This window comes from Rhopalosiphum padi, chromosome 4 (assembly GCF_020882245.1).
Source record: "Rhopalosiphum padi isolate XX-2018 chromosome 4, ASM2088224v1, whole genome shotgun sequence".
Taxonomy (NCBI): domain Eukaryota; kingdom Metazoa; phylum Arthropoda; class Insecta; order Hemiptera; family Aphididae; genus Rhopalosiphum; species Rhopalosiphum padi.
Genome location: NC_083600.1, coordinates 42,007,768 through 42,026,306, shown reverse-complemented (window position 1 = coordinate 42,026,306; position 18,539 = coordinate 42,007,768). Strand labels below are relative to the sequence as shown.

The window sequence follows — 18,539 nt, the reverse complement described above, 5'->3', positions numbered from 1 at the left end:
CGTCACATATTATTTGTTAATTTACCATTAGATGCAAATTATAATTGATATGGAATATTATTTATGGATTATTATTAGATTTATAAAAACTAATTTTCTCATTCATAATTTTTATTTGGTTATATAAAGCTAGGTAGACTTCACTAAGAGATACTCACCTATTTAAAAAAATTAACCGTAATTCTTTTCCTTGCCTTAGTAAAAACAAACAAAACTTCACATTTTTATAATATAAGTTAAGATTGGGTTATTATTTACTGTGATTGTTTATGCATATTTATTATTTAAAAAACTAAATCATTAAGAAGTGTATTACAATTTAAAATTCTTACCTAAATATTTATACTAAAACTATAATCGGATATCATGTTTTAACGGGGAAAAAAATAAACATATTCCAAAATGCTATCAGTAAAATATACGTTTTCATATTTTAATTTTAATTTTGAAAATAGTTTTACGGTAAATTATAAACAAATATGATTTTATATATTTTAATACAAAAATTCTAAATTTTTATTTGAGTTATTTTAATTACAAATCACTAACAAAATATTTGTCATATTTTGTATTCTATAGGTACCTGATGTTTGTACAGGTAAAATAACAGATTAGTGTGTAAGATAAATAACAAAAAAAAAAAAATCAATAAAAAAATTCATCAGTAGGTACCAAATTATGATATGATAAAAACGGTTTTTATATTTATGTATTATTCAAAAAAGAACATAAGATAATTTAGTTTGGTTGACATTTATTAACCATCTGGACTTAAGATATGTGTAAAATTAAATTGAAATGAAAAATTCTTGTCGTAAAATAAATATGTGTATAACAAGATGTTTTGTTTATTATTGATTTGGTTGGATCTAAAACTTTAAAAAAATATATTAGATAATGAATAATTAGTTTAATTTTTTTATATTTATATGAATTTAAAATTAACCAAAGTTGAAAATGTAGACTTAAATAATTCGTTTTTGTCAGACTGTAATTGAAATTCTCTAATTCACCAAATTCTTACGATTATTTTGCTAGGGTTTCAATAATGTCGTTTTAGCTTTTACAAATGTATATTATATTACTTAACATAATATGACTACATGAGCATAAATAACATTTAGTTTCACTTCAATAACATTAAATACTAATTCTCTGTTAGGTAGTTTGATTTTAAATTTAAAAAACCTGAAATTCATATTTTCGTATAATGGATAATATTATGTTAAAACTTTTAATTAACTCTCATTTACTAAATTTTGAATTTAAATCGAATACTATAAGAAAAAAAATCAATACAAAGATGTAATAATAAAAAGTTAGCATTTGTATTTAAATGCGTGTAATGCGTATGCATGCAGTGCTAAAGATACGAGTTTTTCTTAAATTGTTTAACAAAATGTCCCCACCTTATAAAAATATCGATTCAAATTGAAGGTCGTTCTACAAAATATTTAGTGTTACACTGTTACCTTTAACTTTAGACATAATATATAATTGAATTTTATAGGCAAAATATTTAAATTGATTTTTAATCAATTAAAATTTGAAGGATATATATATGTAAAACAAAACAGGTATATATTACTATGTGCAGTTTTAAAAAAGTGAATACTACAATATAATAATTACAGTAAAATAATTTATATAAAAAATATTTAAATATTTAATATTTAGTAGTTAGTTAAGTATTTTTAACCATTTCTGCCTAATAGTATAAATACTATAAAAACATAATTAAATAAAGAATAAAAATGCAATATATATGTCTATAATCTCCTTTTAATCTTGAGTAAGCCACTTTAACGGGTATTCTAGAGGTAATGTGTCAATGTATTGTATTTGTAATGATTCACGTTTTAACAAAAATTCAAGTAGTAGAGATATTTTTATATTTTTTCTCTGATAATTATTAAAAATAATAGATTTTAAAATGTAAAGAACAATTTATTTTTACTTCAGTTTTGAATAAAGCTACTATCTATATTCTATATAAATACTCGTAACTTATTATTCATTGAAGACTGAAGAGGTAACACTCTTTAATAAAAACTAAAGTTTCTTTTCTTGTAATATGTTATTATCAAACTCCGAGCATTTTCTCTTTTTGAAACCAGCAAAAAATAAATTATTTATCATTAATTGTATAGAATTAATAAAACTAACTAGGAAACTAATTAATAAATTATTCCAAACTTAAACATTTAGTATGTACACAAACAGTTAATATAAATATTATATAAAACTAGAGACTAAAATAAATGTCAAAAATCATTAGTTGAAGGTTTTTAATTAAAATATATATATAGCTGTCATATACTGTTTATAATATAAGTATAGAAAATCCGAAAGTATTATTATTTAAATGCAGAATACCTTAAAATTTACATAGAAGAGTAAATATGTTATTCTAAAAGATGAAACTATACCAAAAAAAGTTAATTTTCATGAGAGTATCAACATTGAATGCCAAAAATTAAATTAAAAAGAAGTTACCCCAGATAATTTCATATAATACGTGATACGAATGCTCTTAATGTACTAAAACATGTTTCAAGGCTGTAAAACCTTTGTTCAGAGTTTACATAATGCATTGTACAATACGAAAATATTCGTTAAGACGAGAAAAGACAAGGCCAAATCGGTCAAAAACGTGGAATTTGAGGACAATTATTATTGTAAAAATCGCGTGACGACTCTATGTATGATACCTTTATATCAATTATATCAGATGTGTGATTTTTAAAGCTGGCGTTAAACGCTAAAATATAATTATAAGTGTTATTCTTATTTAATTTATGTGAACAAAATAAAATGCATGTATTGTATAAAGGATAATAATATAAAAGTGTATACTTAATAAATATTATAGGTAATATGGGTTAAATTAATTAATTTTAATGTTATGGTCAAAAGTTTAGAGAAATTATAAAGATAAGATCTTAAAATTGTGGGTAGTATAGTGAAGTGCTGATGAATGGGTTGTTCGTTTTTTAAGATGTTGCTGGGTTTTCATTTATCAAATATCACTCATTTAAAAAATAATTTTTGAAAATATTTTTCATACAAAATTTAGAGTCAAAATAAAATAATGCTTTATAAAGGAAATTATTTTTTATTTTTTTGAATGATAATTATTGATAACACAATTTTTTTGTTGCATAGATATCGAAATTTTGACGAGTAGTTGGATTTTTAGTATTTCAAGTTTAGATGATCGAAGTAGTAGATTAAAATTTTGTAAAGTATTCCGAAATCACACCATTCTAAGTTAAAGATGTTAACATGTAGTGTATCGTTAATGAGTATAAATTATGTAATGACTAAAAACAGCTGTTATTAATTAAATATACTATATATGTGTAGTGTGTATAGATTAAATATTATATTATGTACTACACTAAGGGTTGAAAAATATCATATTATGAACCCAAATATAATAATTTAATCACTGGATTTTGAAATTTAATTCTTATTTTAATGCAATTGCATTATTGCATTAGAAATAAGTTTTCAGAGGAAAGTAATGAGATTAGAAATTTTATTTTTTACACATATTAGTTCAAAGTTGGGGTTGTATTGCATAACACTTTGGACGACATAAACGTAATACATAATTTATAAATTTATATATATATATATTATTAACTACATAGTTAAAGAATGTATGTTAAAAATAATTATAGTAATATTTTATTATAATTACTAAAATTTTTATTAAAATGCTGATTTCTTAAAAAAAATTAGGCTTTAACAAATTTAATTAAAGTTTACTCTAATTTTGATAAGAATAAAAATATCAAGAGTTCTTGATTTTTCAAAATTTAATCAAGGAAAATTATTTACTTTAAGTATTTAACTGATAACTATAATAAATTAGACAAACGACTATAATATACAAGACTACGTTTAAAAAAAAAATTATAACCTATATAAGCATTGATAAAAGAGACTTTTAAATATAAGAAAACCTAATTAACTTTTAAATTAGGTTGGACAATTATTTGGTAAGTAATGAATTTATGTATTATTTTTCTATTGAAATAATAATTTTTATTTGTAATATACTCGTATATATTTATATAGATTAAAAAAATTGAATTATTATGAGTATACGTACAATTTTATACGTCGAGGAAATTAATAAATATTTTAAAATGAAATATATAATACAATTACTTATTAATTTTTAAAATATATCCTATTAGAATAAAGAAATACTCACTCAAAAAACTTATTTCTCCATATTTTTAAGTCTTAATTATAAATTATCATAAAAATAATAAATTGGGAAATATATACTTGGGTTCAAATATACATTTGGGTCATGTTATTTATCTCTGCTCTCTGAATTTCATGTCTTAATTAAACACGCACTTTAAGTTACCGAATTACATTTTTGAACATCAATGCATATTCATGATCAAATATGCGTGAAGGATTTCCTGGTTATAAAGTATGCAAAAAATAAGTCATTAGTCATTTCAAAGTCGGAACTTATGATTTTGCTATTTTATTATTTGCGCATAAAAAAGAACTTTCGTGTTACGGACATCTTATTGGCTATAAAATAATTATATTTCTGTTTTGCATCCGAATTGTAATATATTGATTGAATTAGATTTCAGATATTCTGAAAAAAATTCTAGTGTTAAAATTGTTTAGGGTATTTCGGGTTCTGGTTAATTCAGGTGCAACGTCCTAAATATTATAACTTTTTTCAAGGCCGATCTCGACGAAAGGTCAATTAGACATTTGCTTAGTTTTCAAGGGTGTAAACAATTAGGCAATTGCGTTTTTATTTGGTAAAAATAAGTTATAATATTAGAATATTAAATAAAAATTAAACAAAAATGTTAAAAATGTTAAATAAATTAATACATTTACATTTTGTTACTTTATTAGGCTTATTATTTTAGATTTATTGATATTTTTGAGAATATAATTTCACGTGTTGTTAAAATGGACCTGTGTTATATTTAATTTCTGGAGTACAGAACTCTGCATACTATTTGCTATTTATTATTTGTTATTAAAATTTAATATTATTTATGCACTCTTTTTATTTATTGTTTTGGTTTATTTTGAAACTATTAAATGACGGCAATCATGCTGTATGTAATCTACCGGTGATATTAAGAATATATTTGAATTATTTTTAATACCTAGCTATTGGTAGAAAATATTGAATATATTCATGAAATATTCATAATTATGAAATTTAATTATAAATTATATTCTGAGATACAACATTACCGAAATTTTATTGAATAATTTTATATTTTTACGAAATTTGATGGTCGATTTAATTATATATTATGTTCACATATTACCATATTAGTACTTCTTAATGTTTAGAACCAACATATTATTGTATTATTAATAAACTGTTCAAAATTTAAAATTATATTGGTATTTTCTTTCCATTTCAAGTAATTATCTTATTATTAAGCAAACTTATTTTGATTAGTTTAATATTTTATATACGCATAGTGTTATACACTATATAATTAAATTAGAACACCTACTTAATATTTTGTAAACTTTTGTGATTTTTTTTTTAATTTAGATATCATAAATTTACAGACTGCATCATATCTTAGGCTTAAACTAATAATTTTTAATGTAGACCTTCAAATATGTCTATACTGGTTAAAAATAAAATACTTGACAGATAAATAACATTTTATACCTAACAATTATGCACACAGTGACAGTATAATATACTTTAAACATTTCAAAATATTATATTAAGCATAGTAAATAGTGTAATACTACATATAGATTATTACGTAATATTGATATATTTAATTATTTTATTGAGAGTATTTAAATCCAATTTAATATAAATCTATTTGTTTACAAAAATTATAATTGTATGATGTTAAAATTATTTATTTTGTTGTAAATAAAACATGTAGGTAGGTACCTAATAATAATTTTAACAGCAACGTCAGCAACCTTTATTTATGATTAAAATATGATAAACAATAATTATGTTGATTTAAGATATGAATATTGTATATATATATATATAGAGAGAGAGATACTTTTTTATTACATTGTCATACGCGTAGTGTTTTATTAAAAATTCAAATAAAATTATCGATTTTGTTAAATTGGTTCATGATAAAAGCATACTAGTTAATACTTATTTAAGCATATAAAATACAAATAAATTATATTGGATCTTATATGAGTTTACTCTACTCTATATGTCTGATAGTACTTATTGTATAATTATTATAAATAACTTTATACAATTTTCAATTTCTTTTAAAAAATAAATACTCAGTAAGTACAGTTTTTCAACATTTACTACATTTTAATTAATATTTTAATGAATACGGTAAGGTAGCCTTGTATTCAAATGCCAAGATTTGATACTTATAATTATAAATTCTATTAATTCATAAATTACTTTAGATATCCAGAATATAAAGACCAAGGATATTAAGAACTTATTTTGTTTCGCTCATTTCAGCATACGTATAATGGTGTTATTGTGATAAGTGATAACGCCACAAGTCAAAAGTAATGATAAATCATCATATTTAAAAAACTATTTATCTGAAATATTAACAAAATTTGTTGATGGTTACGAAAATGTTTCATTATGATTGGGAAAATATTAAACATGAAAATACAGAGAAAATCAGACTCGCCAAAGTACCAACTGAATTCGATTCTAATCGATATAAACTCTAAACAGTAGTGATAGTGATGTTTACGAAACGTTCTGTGCCAGAACTTATAATATTAAAAAAAAAAAAAAAGTAAAAACTTAGTAAGTTAAATCAATATTATTTTTTTCACTTTAGAATGAAAACTATTTAAAATAATATATTATTTACTACCAAAAACTGATAAAATTATACGTGGTATATTTTTCATTATTATTAATTACCGCCTGTTATTATACATGCTATACCTACTTAAATGGCTATAACATCGTTATTATTCTTTGAATCACGACAAAATAACAAAAATATATGTTATTTAAAACGTGCATACCTACTGGTAATTTCATGTTATTGACATAATTTCATTAGTTTATCTTCAATATACAATATACATTATGGAATATTGAAAATTTAGCTCTTAAAAGTACTAAAAATGATTAAATTTCAAATCCAAGTGTATACAATATATATACATAATATTAGGGTTAACTACGTAACTATAAAAGAAAACTAATTTTGAATTTAAAATTATTATAAAATAATAATTGTGAGTTGAAGTACTTTTTATACAAGTCTATAACTTAAGTACAATTTAAATGATTTTTCACGTAAATAAATAATTACATTTAACAAATTAAATAAACAATATGTCCTATAAAATATCTTATTTAAATGAAAAAAACGTAAATATGTTACCACAATATTTAACATGATTATTTTTTTAACGAACTAAAAAAATCAGATAAAATAGATATTATTTTTAGATTTGAAAATTAAGTTAAAATGTATTCTTTCATAGTATTATAATTCACTACCTATAAGAGAAGTTATTTTCAAGATATGCTTACTAATTAACTTAATACGTTAAACAGTAAGTTAAAGATAATCTTAACGAATTATTATTTAACATGATACAATTAAACAAATATGTGTCGATATGCTTCAATAGAAAATGCTAATATAATGTATACCCGACCATATTATAAAATTATAAAAATGTATATAGGATAACTTAAAATCAAAAGTTCACAGTTATTATCTAAAATTACTATAATGATGAGATTATATCAAAAACATTTTACTGCTTTACTCGTATGATATTATTTATGTATGTTTTTATTTTCTTGTAATAAAAACGATTATATAAATTGCTACACAAGTTGAACTGAAGTCTTTAAAATGTAATGCCGATTTTATATTTGTTATATTTACTCAATGAAATGTAACAAAAACTATTTTGAAAATATTAATGATTTTTAGATATATTATATTTCAAACTGTTACTTTTTATTTGTTTTTATTGAACATTTAATGATATTTATGATAGATTGATAGATAATACATAATAAGTTTATTATAATATAATTTTGTCATTTAAATATTTAAAGTAATTAATCCAATATAATAAGTAAAAGGTCGTTTTGTACTTTTGTTACTGAAATAGGTACTTGTAAATACTTTCTCTTTAGCCATAATAGGAATTTAATTTAAAATTCCTCATAAAAGTGTCATTGTTAAAAAAAAATTAACATACATTCAAATTCGGTAGATGTAATTAAAACAATTAGTTATTATAACAGTAAAAAAACAAAAACAAAATAAATAAAAATTAATATATCCAAAATTGAAAACATAAACATTGGGTAATTGTTAGCGGTGTTTTAAAGAAATGGAATCCTTTAACCGATAATTTCAATATACATATATAATATAACATACACATTTTTAGGTCTGTTCATTATCAAAATAATCGAACCAATAAAATAATACTAATTACTTTTTATTCAATATTCTGTCAACTCAGAAAAATATTAAATGTATGTCATGTCAATGCAATCAGAAATCAATTGTTATTAAACCATTATATTTGATTTGTTGAGTGTTATTGATCCGTTATTTATGTTATATTTGAGTAGGAATAAAATATTGAATTTCTGAGAAAAATAAATAAATGTTAACTGCGTTTTATAATTAAAATGACTTTTGTAATGTTGAGTATGGGTACGTAATTTGTATTATGATTTTACTAAGATAAACTAAATTATTGCGTGCGCTCGCCCGCGAGCACACACACGCGCACACCATAGAATTACTGGAGTGCCACATTGTATTAATAATATAGGTATAGCAGCAAAGTCATGACGTGTTACAGATTTAAAATTGACACCCTTCACACGCGCAGGTATATAATAACGGAAGTAGTGTAAAATAGACATTTGGAGGGCGCGAACGAATAAAATACAATCGCGAGTGTTTGCGATTTCTCGATACATTGAATGTTTACCTATACCTGAGATCGAACGGTATTGTTTTCGAATATTCTCACCTTTACGCGTTGTTCTTAAACGTAATCCGAGAAGTTTACGGGTCGCCTATCTTGAACGAATAAAATCATCATCTGATATATTTGTCAACGTAATCCAATTACAAGGGCTGATAGGTATGAGTTCCTTTGATCGGCGACGGGGATTTATACTCATCACATATTTATCATATATACATATATACATATCAAATACGCAACTCCGGGGAAACGATCGATTTTAAAAGAAGTTGACCGAATGAAAAAAAATATAATTCCTTACACGTAGTTTTTATGAAAATAATATTATTATCAGCGTCGTAAATTGTGTTACATTCGACACCTCGTTGGTATTATTATATTATGTCTGTGACCGCGGTGCGTCGTGTTCGCTACGCATTAAAGAAAAAAGAAATATCGTTTATTGTATATATAATATATATGTAAAAATCAATATATTGGAATCTCATCGATATCGTGACATCAGAGTCAGAACTGACGGCGAAAAAATTGAAAGATGAAATTAACAAACGAAAGATAGGTATGTTAAATATATTATATAATATCATACGAGTATAAAAGCGAGAATCGTATAAAAATGTGTTGTGAAAGAAAAAAAAACTTACCAAAGGTACTTGCTGAACTGGCGGCAGACCGGAACCGGACGGGGACGGTTGGTCGTCGTGCCTGCAGACAGTGGTCATGTCGCTGGGTTCGCTTTGCATGGACAGGTTGTCGTCGCTTTCGGTGGGCGGTGGCGACGGGGTACGGCTCTCGGCCGGCACCGGCGTCCGGCATCGGCTCAATGGTCGCAGGTCTTCCGGTTCCATGGGCTCGTCATCCCGGTCGGCGGGCACCAGCTCGACGCGGTCGCCGACGGTGTCATCGTCGCCGTCACTGGGGCGAGCCATGTCGGCCAGCCCCTTGACCTTTAGACTCTCGGCCGTCTTCAGCAGGGTGGTTAGCTGTCGGTGGTCCACGTTCACTTCGCCCCGGTACATAAACTCGACCAGGTCACGGAGTTCGGAGAATTGAACGTCTTTGAGCACCACAATCGGGTGCCGGGTCGGGTGGTCCAGGAACAGTGCCTTGAAGTACGCGCTGCACGCGGATAACACTACCTTGTGGGCGCGGATCAGTCGGCCTTCTTCCGAACAGGCGAGCGTCACGTCCACGAGGGACTCTTCTTGGAGCAGTTGACTGAATACGCCCAGCAGGTTGTTCTGATGATTGTTCCACCGGAGACAGTAGTGCTCGCTTCCCATGTCTGAGACAGCCTGTGTAACGAACAAAAGCACACGTTTACTATGTTGTATATAATATCATTATAATAATATATATGATACGCAGCACAAGCACACGCATATACTTTTCTGGATTTCCCTCGGGAAACCACGTGTCACTCAGTATGACCCACGAGGTTTCGCTTCGTACATATTATCACCGAATCGAACCATACACACTTTGCATATCATATTAAGCGGACTTATTCGACAATTGAAAAGATTTATGTATCTTATATATACATAATGAAATGATCCACTGTATTCCTATATTTTTGACTCTACATACTATTTATTTATTCATATACCAAATTGTATTATATAATATTGTTCTCTTTTATATTCTTAAGAACTGCTCCCCCAGCACAAGCTTTGCTTACCGGGGGTATAGCAATATTGTATTTATAATTGTAAAATTTGATGTAAAAACTTGTGATGTTGCAATAAATGTATTATTATTATTATAACTAATAATATTATAAAAAAAAAAAAATGCTTTTGTGAAAAACGTATTTTTTCGACATAAACACGACGAGTGATATAAGGACCGACATCAGTAAAATCATACGAGCTCGTCATAATTAATTTTGAATTACTGAAGTGTCCTGGCCATTATTATTAATTGTTTTCAATTTATTTATGATATATTTCTTATTTCACTTCACTACCTATTGCCGTAAAAAATTCTTATCTGTATTCATTTTATAGATCGGGTGTACAATTGACAATTGTACTATCAAACCACCTACAGCAAGCTAGCTTGATGTGTGTATAAGTTATAACGTTATGATATTGCGGGCAGTGTAGCTGTATAATTCTCCAATACATAGCCGTTGACTTAATGATAATCAACGTTTAGGTGTGTGTATTGTTTATATAACATAAAGTATATAGGTATATATTTCCATCGCTCTCGTCATAAATCATTTATTCAAATCTATAACAATACTTTATTAAACCACCGAAGTCAATATTTGTACATTATTTTAATGATAAATAGAAAACTATGGCGGTACTTTAGATTATTATAAATATACACACGACACACAATCTTAACCTATCCTACTTTAATCACTATAAAATATAATGGTATTTATATTTTATTCAACAAATTTGAAAACGAACTCATAATTTTTAATGTGGGTATGTAAATGAAATATTATAAACAACGTTTTTTAAATTTAATTATTTCTTGCCAACTTTATGAATCAAAAATCTTAACATTCGTGTTGATAAAAATATTGATGAGGCTTTTTAAAACTAATTGTCAACGTTGATTATATGCTATAATAACTGTTATTGATTATAATTTATACAATTTATTTTAATAATCTAATCAAAAAAGAACAAAATTTAATTAGAACTAAACTTAGTTACCGACTAATCCATACACCACACACCTAGCTACCGCTTAAATTAAACACCAGATTTTATATTTATATTAATTATCATAGCATATGTACAGACATATAGTAGGTATATTTTAGAAAAATAAATAAGCGAACGGATTAAAAAAAAATGTTTATTACAGTGTTTGACAATCAATTGGAAATTTGATCGTTACTATGCTATAAAGATAATTATTATGAATCGATCATCGTAAAAACCATACACTAATAAGTACTTTATCACTGAACTCGACCTATAGTCATTATTAAACAGTTACTATTACGACATAGTGAAATATTTATTTACTTTAATCTTATTAATAAAATACTATTTATAGATAATTTATGAAGTTAAAAATATAGATACAATTTATATACAGAATGCTTCAGATATTTTTTTTCAATTCAACTAGAATATTAATATATTATGTATATTATACATTTGTATACTCGTTTATTGTACTCAAGAAAATAAAGAAGTGTAACATAAAAAATTAATAAAAATTTATCATAAAAACAATGAAAACATTTGTTTAATTAACAACTAAATACAATAATATAATATAATATAAGTGACAGTTTGTTTTTATTTGTATAATAATTTTCACATTATTTTTTAATATAAAATAAATCATGATAACAATATATATATGTTGAAGAGAAGATTTCGACATTTATATTTTAAGTGTTTAAAATAATGATTTCAGTAAAATGTATGATATTCATAAGTTTGAACCATACAATATAATAGTCTTTCTTAAGTTAGGTTATATTTGACTGTTATTGTACTAGATTCAATTTTCAGCCAAATAAATGTTAATTCTGTTTATATAGGTATATTGTTTCCTTGTAAATATTGGTCTTAGTTGTTTTATCTATAATACCGTACTAAATAAGTAAAAATAATAATGTTATGTAAATTATGAGTTATTATAAACTAATGATTTATATATATATATATATATATATATGTATTATGTATATGGGTACGTTACTCTATTTACCTCCCTATTATCATTATTTTTAAGGTGGAATTATAGTCAGATAAAAATTAGTTTTGATTCAATTGATTGTTGTATCTCTATTGAAACCCCTATGATCGAATGAAACGAGTTATAAAAAATGCAATCAAGAGAAATATTCTTTAATTTTATATTTATAAAATAATTCAAGATCCGTATGTATATTGTATATAACTTTTTTGTTCTAAAAGAATCTATATATTTATTTTAAGAAAGAAATCTATTAAACTGGATTGAAAAAGTAGGCAATACACCCCACAAATTAGTAAAAGCATTGGTGAGTTGGTTTATAGGAGTTTATTTTTCTCAACGAGTATTTATGTTCAACTTTCGATAAAATTATAATATTAAATTAAAAAATTAGTATAGATAAAAACACGTTTTCATTATTATTACCTTCTGGTCACTTGATTGGCTGGTCATAGTCTTATTCTAGATACAATTTTTTACGGTTACATTAGATGTCTTTTCCCTTAAAATGTAAACCTTATTCCGCTCTTCCTATGCAATCACTGTATGTATTTATTATTACGAAGTACGAACACCTAATTTATCATCCATTGATTTTTATTTGAGTCAACTCTATATTATTTACTAAATGATAATGTTAATTAGTTTTCGTTCTACGTATAAAATGTATTCAAATACAAATTTGTAGTATTTTATCACTTTATTCTTTACCAACAACTTAATTTAAATCAAATTTTGTTTTGACAATATTATTTTATTTATTATATTCAAATACGAAATTAAAAAATTGTATTCTCAAAAATATGCCCCATAACGATAATAAAAATAATATTATAAAAACTTACATTTTTATCATTGAAGTATTTTAGGACTGTATACAGAATTGTACTGTAACTTTTTTATAAATAAAGTATGGGAATTGCATAGAATTTCTGAAAATTGAACTTTATTATATATTATTTTAGATATTGAAAAAAAATTATTCATTACATTTAGAAATTCATAAACTGAAACTTTTTTCTCGTTTTTCTATAGTTTGATCGTGTTAATTTAATTTTTATGTTACCTTTCCAAATTCAATATTGCCTACATAGTACATGATATATATATATATATATGTTTTATGTAAATTTACGAACAAAAAAAGTATTTTAATTTTTTTTAATCAATTTATAATTTAAAAACGAATATAATTTATTTTTATTTAATTTTTACAATATCCTTATTCTTGATCTACGAGCAGCGGTTCTCAATTTGTGGGTCACGCATAGTCTCGTAATTTCATTTATTTTTTAATTCAATAATACAATTAATAATATATTATAATTTATATTTTATAATGTAGTTATATGATACCTAAAGTTTCAAATATTGTTATATTATTTTTTTTTAAACATATTATTTATTTGTATAGGTCAACAATATTGAACCAACTAAATATTTTGGTCACGTTGTCATAACGTTTGGGAACCACTAAGGCTTAGAGTGTTCTACAGGTAAGTAGTATTCGCAAGTCCTTTCTACTCAAAACCAATCAGATGATTTATAATTATTTTATAACCTTGGTTCTCCATGGTTTTACAGTATTATAATTTGTAGGTTTAAAACACTTAAAGCATAAAAAAAATGTGAATCTGTATAATGCATGCTCAAATAAGTAGTGTGATATAAATAGGTCTATACTAGGAACGAAAATAATATTAGTAAAAATTTGTACTGTTTTATAGTTTATAATATATTATAGATAATTGGTTTTTACTTAATAAGCTCAGTGTCGACTGTATTGTTGTGAAAAAAATGTAGTTTAATTTTACTAAAATTTTAGGGTCTGATACATATGGATGAGCGATTACTATTTTTACAATATAGGTTTTTTAAAAAATATTTTTTGTTGGAAATATAAAATACTAAACAGTCATAGATTAGAAATTTATAGAAATAGAACATATATACAATTTTATAAACTTGACAATAAATTCTATATTCAAGAAATGGAGAAAACTAGCAAACGCTGAAAGTGTTAATCTAATTTTTATCGAAATATCGACTATTTTTGAATAAATTTTGTTCGGTACAAAATCAATTAAAAGTGACGGGATAAAATTTTGAAATTTAAAGGTATCTACAAAAATCATCTTTCTAATTGTATTGTATTGAAATATTTTTTATAATTATTTTTACTATTTATTCATCGTGGATTATATAAATATTATTATTGAGTAATGAACTCTGTAAATTCTCGTTAACTGGCGTTATGTGTATGCAATTTAAAGACGCGCATGCCCATAACAAATTTATATATACATTACATGTATATATTTTATTATTATTTTTATTCAATTGAAAGATAAACAATCTCGAATACAAATAATATTTGAAAAAATATTGAATTTTAAATATTTTCTGGTAATGCTTATAGATATAAAATATTTTATGTCAGATAACATTTATTTTATTTTAGTGATAAGAAGATGAAAGTTTGAAAGCGTTTGATAAGTGATTACAACATGTAAATGTATATATTTGCCTTAAATGAGCACCATATAATATAGTCGGCGGTATATTTTATATGCATATATAATATATATATATCTGCGTACATTGGCCGAATTGCGATTCTGCTATCGAGTATCGACATTGTACGCCAATACACACACACACACATATATATATATATTTATATTTATATGAATGTGCGTCATCCACGGATTGCAGACAATAAAAATTAATTACAAATATAAAATAAAATTTAAAAAAATCACATAGTTATACGCACTGTGTGTTAGTAGTTATCGTCCTTCGCGAAATTCCTTTTCGTAACACCATTAGTACCGGCTAATAAAATATCACGGAATTTTGGTTGTAAAGGTATATATAACACGATTTTGTTTGCACTTTGGCTAATCCGACACACCGAGCATGCACACACCAAAATAAATATTAATAATAAAAAAAAAAGCTGATCCGCAACGCCTTTTACGAAATGCACGTTCGAAAGACAACAACAACAACAACAACAACAATAATAAATTATTATATACAAAATACAAAATAAAACTTTAATAAAAAAAAAAAAAAAAAAAATAGTAAAAAATGTTTTTGTATTTTGAATTTCTTATGATTTTGTTTTGTTTTGTTTTTTATTTTTTTTGCTTTAATATACCTTAGCTATATGAATTCATTTTGGCGCCTGGAGTGTGCGTGTAACACGGCGGCACTCGATAGAGAGGACACACGGAACGATAAAAATTTTTTTATTATTATTATAATTATTTTTTTTTTTCACAAACCGGTATAACACGTCGCCGGCGTATGACGAGCGCACTAATCGCGTCGTTCGCGAATATTTCTGTTCGCGCGCGTATGTCGTGCGTGTGTGTGTACATATATTTGTGAGCATGTGTATGTCCTGTTTAAGTGTATGTGTGTATGTGTGTAAATTTGGTATGTGTATGTGTGTGTGAGAGTGTGAGTGTGTGTGTGTGAGTGAGTGTGTGAGTGTGTGTGTGTGTGTGCGTTATCACGCGCTTTCGATGGGAGTTCAACCGGCCTCCGATGACTTTGCCGGTCGACTGATCGAGTGACTGTGAGCGCTGGCGTACACCGCACTGGTGCCGTATAGCGCGCGGCGCCAAAAAACGAAACGACCGGGCGGAATAGGACGCGCGCGCAAAAACGTCGCGCCGGCGGTGCGCCCAAACTGACAACGCCGCTTAGACGCCGGCTCCCGCGGCCCCCTCGCGTCTCCTCGTCGTGACGACGGCGTAGGCCGGTCGACGCGGGCCCTGGGTCTGGGTCGGGGACGAGTGGTGGGGCGGTGGGCACCCGCGAATATCGCGACCGGCGGCGTTGGCGGCGGAGTACCCCGATTGGCGTGCACGCGTGTGCGAGGGGTACGCGGGGCTTCGAGTGGGTGAGAGGGGGCACTAGACGAACCTTCGACGCAGCGGCGAGGACGCTGCCCCGGCATCCGCACCCACTTTCCCGACCCACCCATCCCGTGCCGCGAAACCGCCGCCGTACGTTCACCTCCCACCGCGACCGTGTATAGCCGCCGCGGCATCGTCGCCACCTCTCCGCAACGTCATTGGGCGTCCCGCCGCCGAAAACCGGTCGCCTTGGAAATTCGCGTATTTCGCGATTTTTTTTACACGCACGTGCAGGTGATATTCGGCCGATCGCCTCGCGTTGCGTAACGCGTCATCAAACGTTCGCGAATTTGTTTCAAGCGCGCGCGCGCTCGTACACGCACACATATATAAATAAATGTGAATATATATATGTATATATTATTTCTGTTATGAATGCCTCGCGTTTATTCAACATAATGTATTATATGTATTTTATCGTCAACAGATAGGTTATACGATCGTTCCCATTGGCCGTTCGACCGAATTGCCGTTTGCGGATTATATGCGTATATCGTATTATAATGATATTCATACGCACACGTACACATCCGTGTTTAGGACCGTCAACGCCGATTCCTTTCACGACGATGGTTATTATTTGTATATTTCTTAAAAAAAAAATCTTTTTTAAAAGACTTTCGGTCCGACGCCTGACACGTCTAAAACACGTTTATGACGTTTTGTACGAAAGTCCATGTACATCGTTTTCTGATGAAATCAATTTTTCGATCCGTATATATAATATATATATATACATTTAATTCATTATCCACTTAAAATAATATAGCATAAACTGTATATGAGTAATGTATTATAGAACTGGCAACTGCACTGACCAAATACAGCCGTAACCGAGATTTTTTCGTTTGGCGATTGATGTTTTATTTTTTATTTAGGTGCATGTCGTAAATGATTCGATTGCGTCTAGGCGAACTTTTCAAAATCGCCATACGTATAAACATAGTAAAATAAGGTTACCAACACGCAGAAAATGCAAATCGTTTAAGGCCACTGAACTGCCTTGAATCATGAAATTAATTTCAGCTAGACATGTTAGTATCGGAAAAAGCTTAATACTTTGTTACTGTAAGAACAGGAATATTTCTAAAAACTTATATTATTATAATTAGTTTGTATTAAGTATATAATATAGTTTTCACATAATTATATAAATATTTGTTTAGGTATAGATGATATACTAGATAGTTGCTACATTTAACGTGTTTTGCAGAATTTTTAAATAATATACTCATATGGTTTTTATTTTATAGGCATTGTATAATTATTAATAATGTTGCTCTAATTTTTTTTATCCTAATTATTGAAACTTATTTTTGTATTTCCTGTTGTCTGCAAAAATTTAGCTACAGAGAAATATATTTCCGCTTTATTTTACTTTTATCATCATTATTTGAACAAACAAGGTCTTTGATTCTAATTGGTCAAAAAGAGTGGTCTATATCGTGCTTGTAATGGCTCCTTATAAATTGCATATAATCTATTCAAAAAATACGTGTAATAGGTACGTTCTAAAATTTTACGATTTTTAATCTGCAATTTTATACCTTTAAGGTCATATAAAAAAAATTGTATTATTTTTGTGAAATAAAAATGTATTACAAATATATCTATATATACGTGTGCTGTATACATATATCAATATATGCATATATTTTATACTGTTTTTCATATTTTTTAATTAGTTAGTTTTAATACATATCAAAAGTAGGTACATTTTTTTTTTAAATTATACGAGTCGTAGATACCTATATAACTAATTTATTGATAATTTTATGAGAATTATATAACAGCAATAATTTAAGTACCTACCTATCTAAATAAAATACCGGATCAATTTACACGCTATATACAACATAGTCAAAAATTGAATTCAATTATTTTGTATAATAATTTAAATAATAATATTTAAAAATATATTCAACTGCCTACTATTTATTATAAGTTTATTGGTATTAACTA

General features: G+C 26.8%; 1 protein-coding gene across 3 annotated transcripts in view; it reads right to left on the bottom strand.

The window, feature by feature from the left end:
• Window positions 1-16,316, bottom strand: part of LOC132930238 (zinc finger protein 865-like) — a 39,643-nt gene extending 23,327 nt beyond the window's left edge. The window contains exons 1-3 of one of the 3 annotated variants that reach the window (XM_060995991.1): window positions 15,812-16,308; window positions 15,425-15,483; window positions 9,612-10,262 (exon numbers count right to left, since the gene is read on the bottom strand). In XM_060995991.1, the coding sequence (XP_060851974.1) occupies window positions 9,612-10,250 (639 nt within the window). In that variant the 5' untranslated portion in view covers window positions 10,251-10,262; window positions 15,425-15,483; window positions 15,812-16,308. Of the gene's footprint in view, window positions 1-9,611; window positions 10,263-15,424; window positions 15,484-15,811 lie in introns of all 3 variants that reach the window. The other 2 variants (XM_060995992.1, XM_060995990.1) reach the window with 2 other exon arrangements.
• Window positions 16,317-18,539: the final 2,223 nt, after the last annotated feature.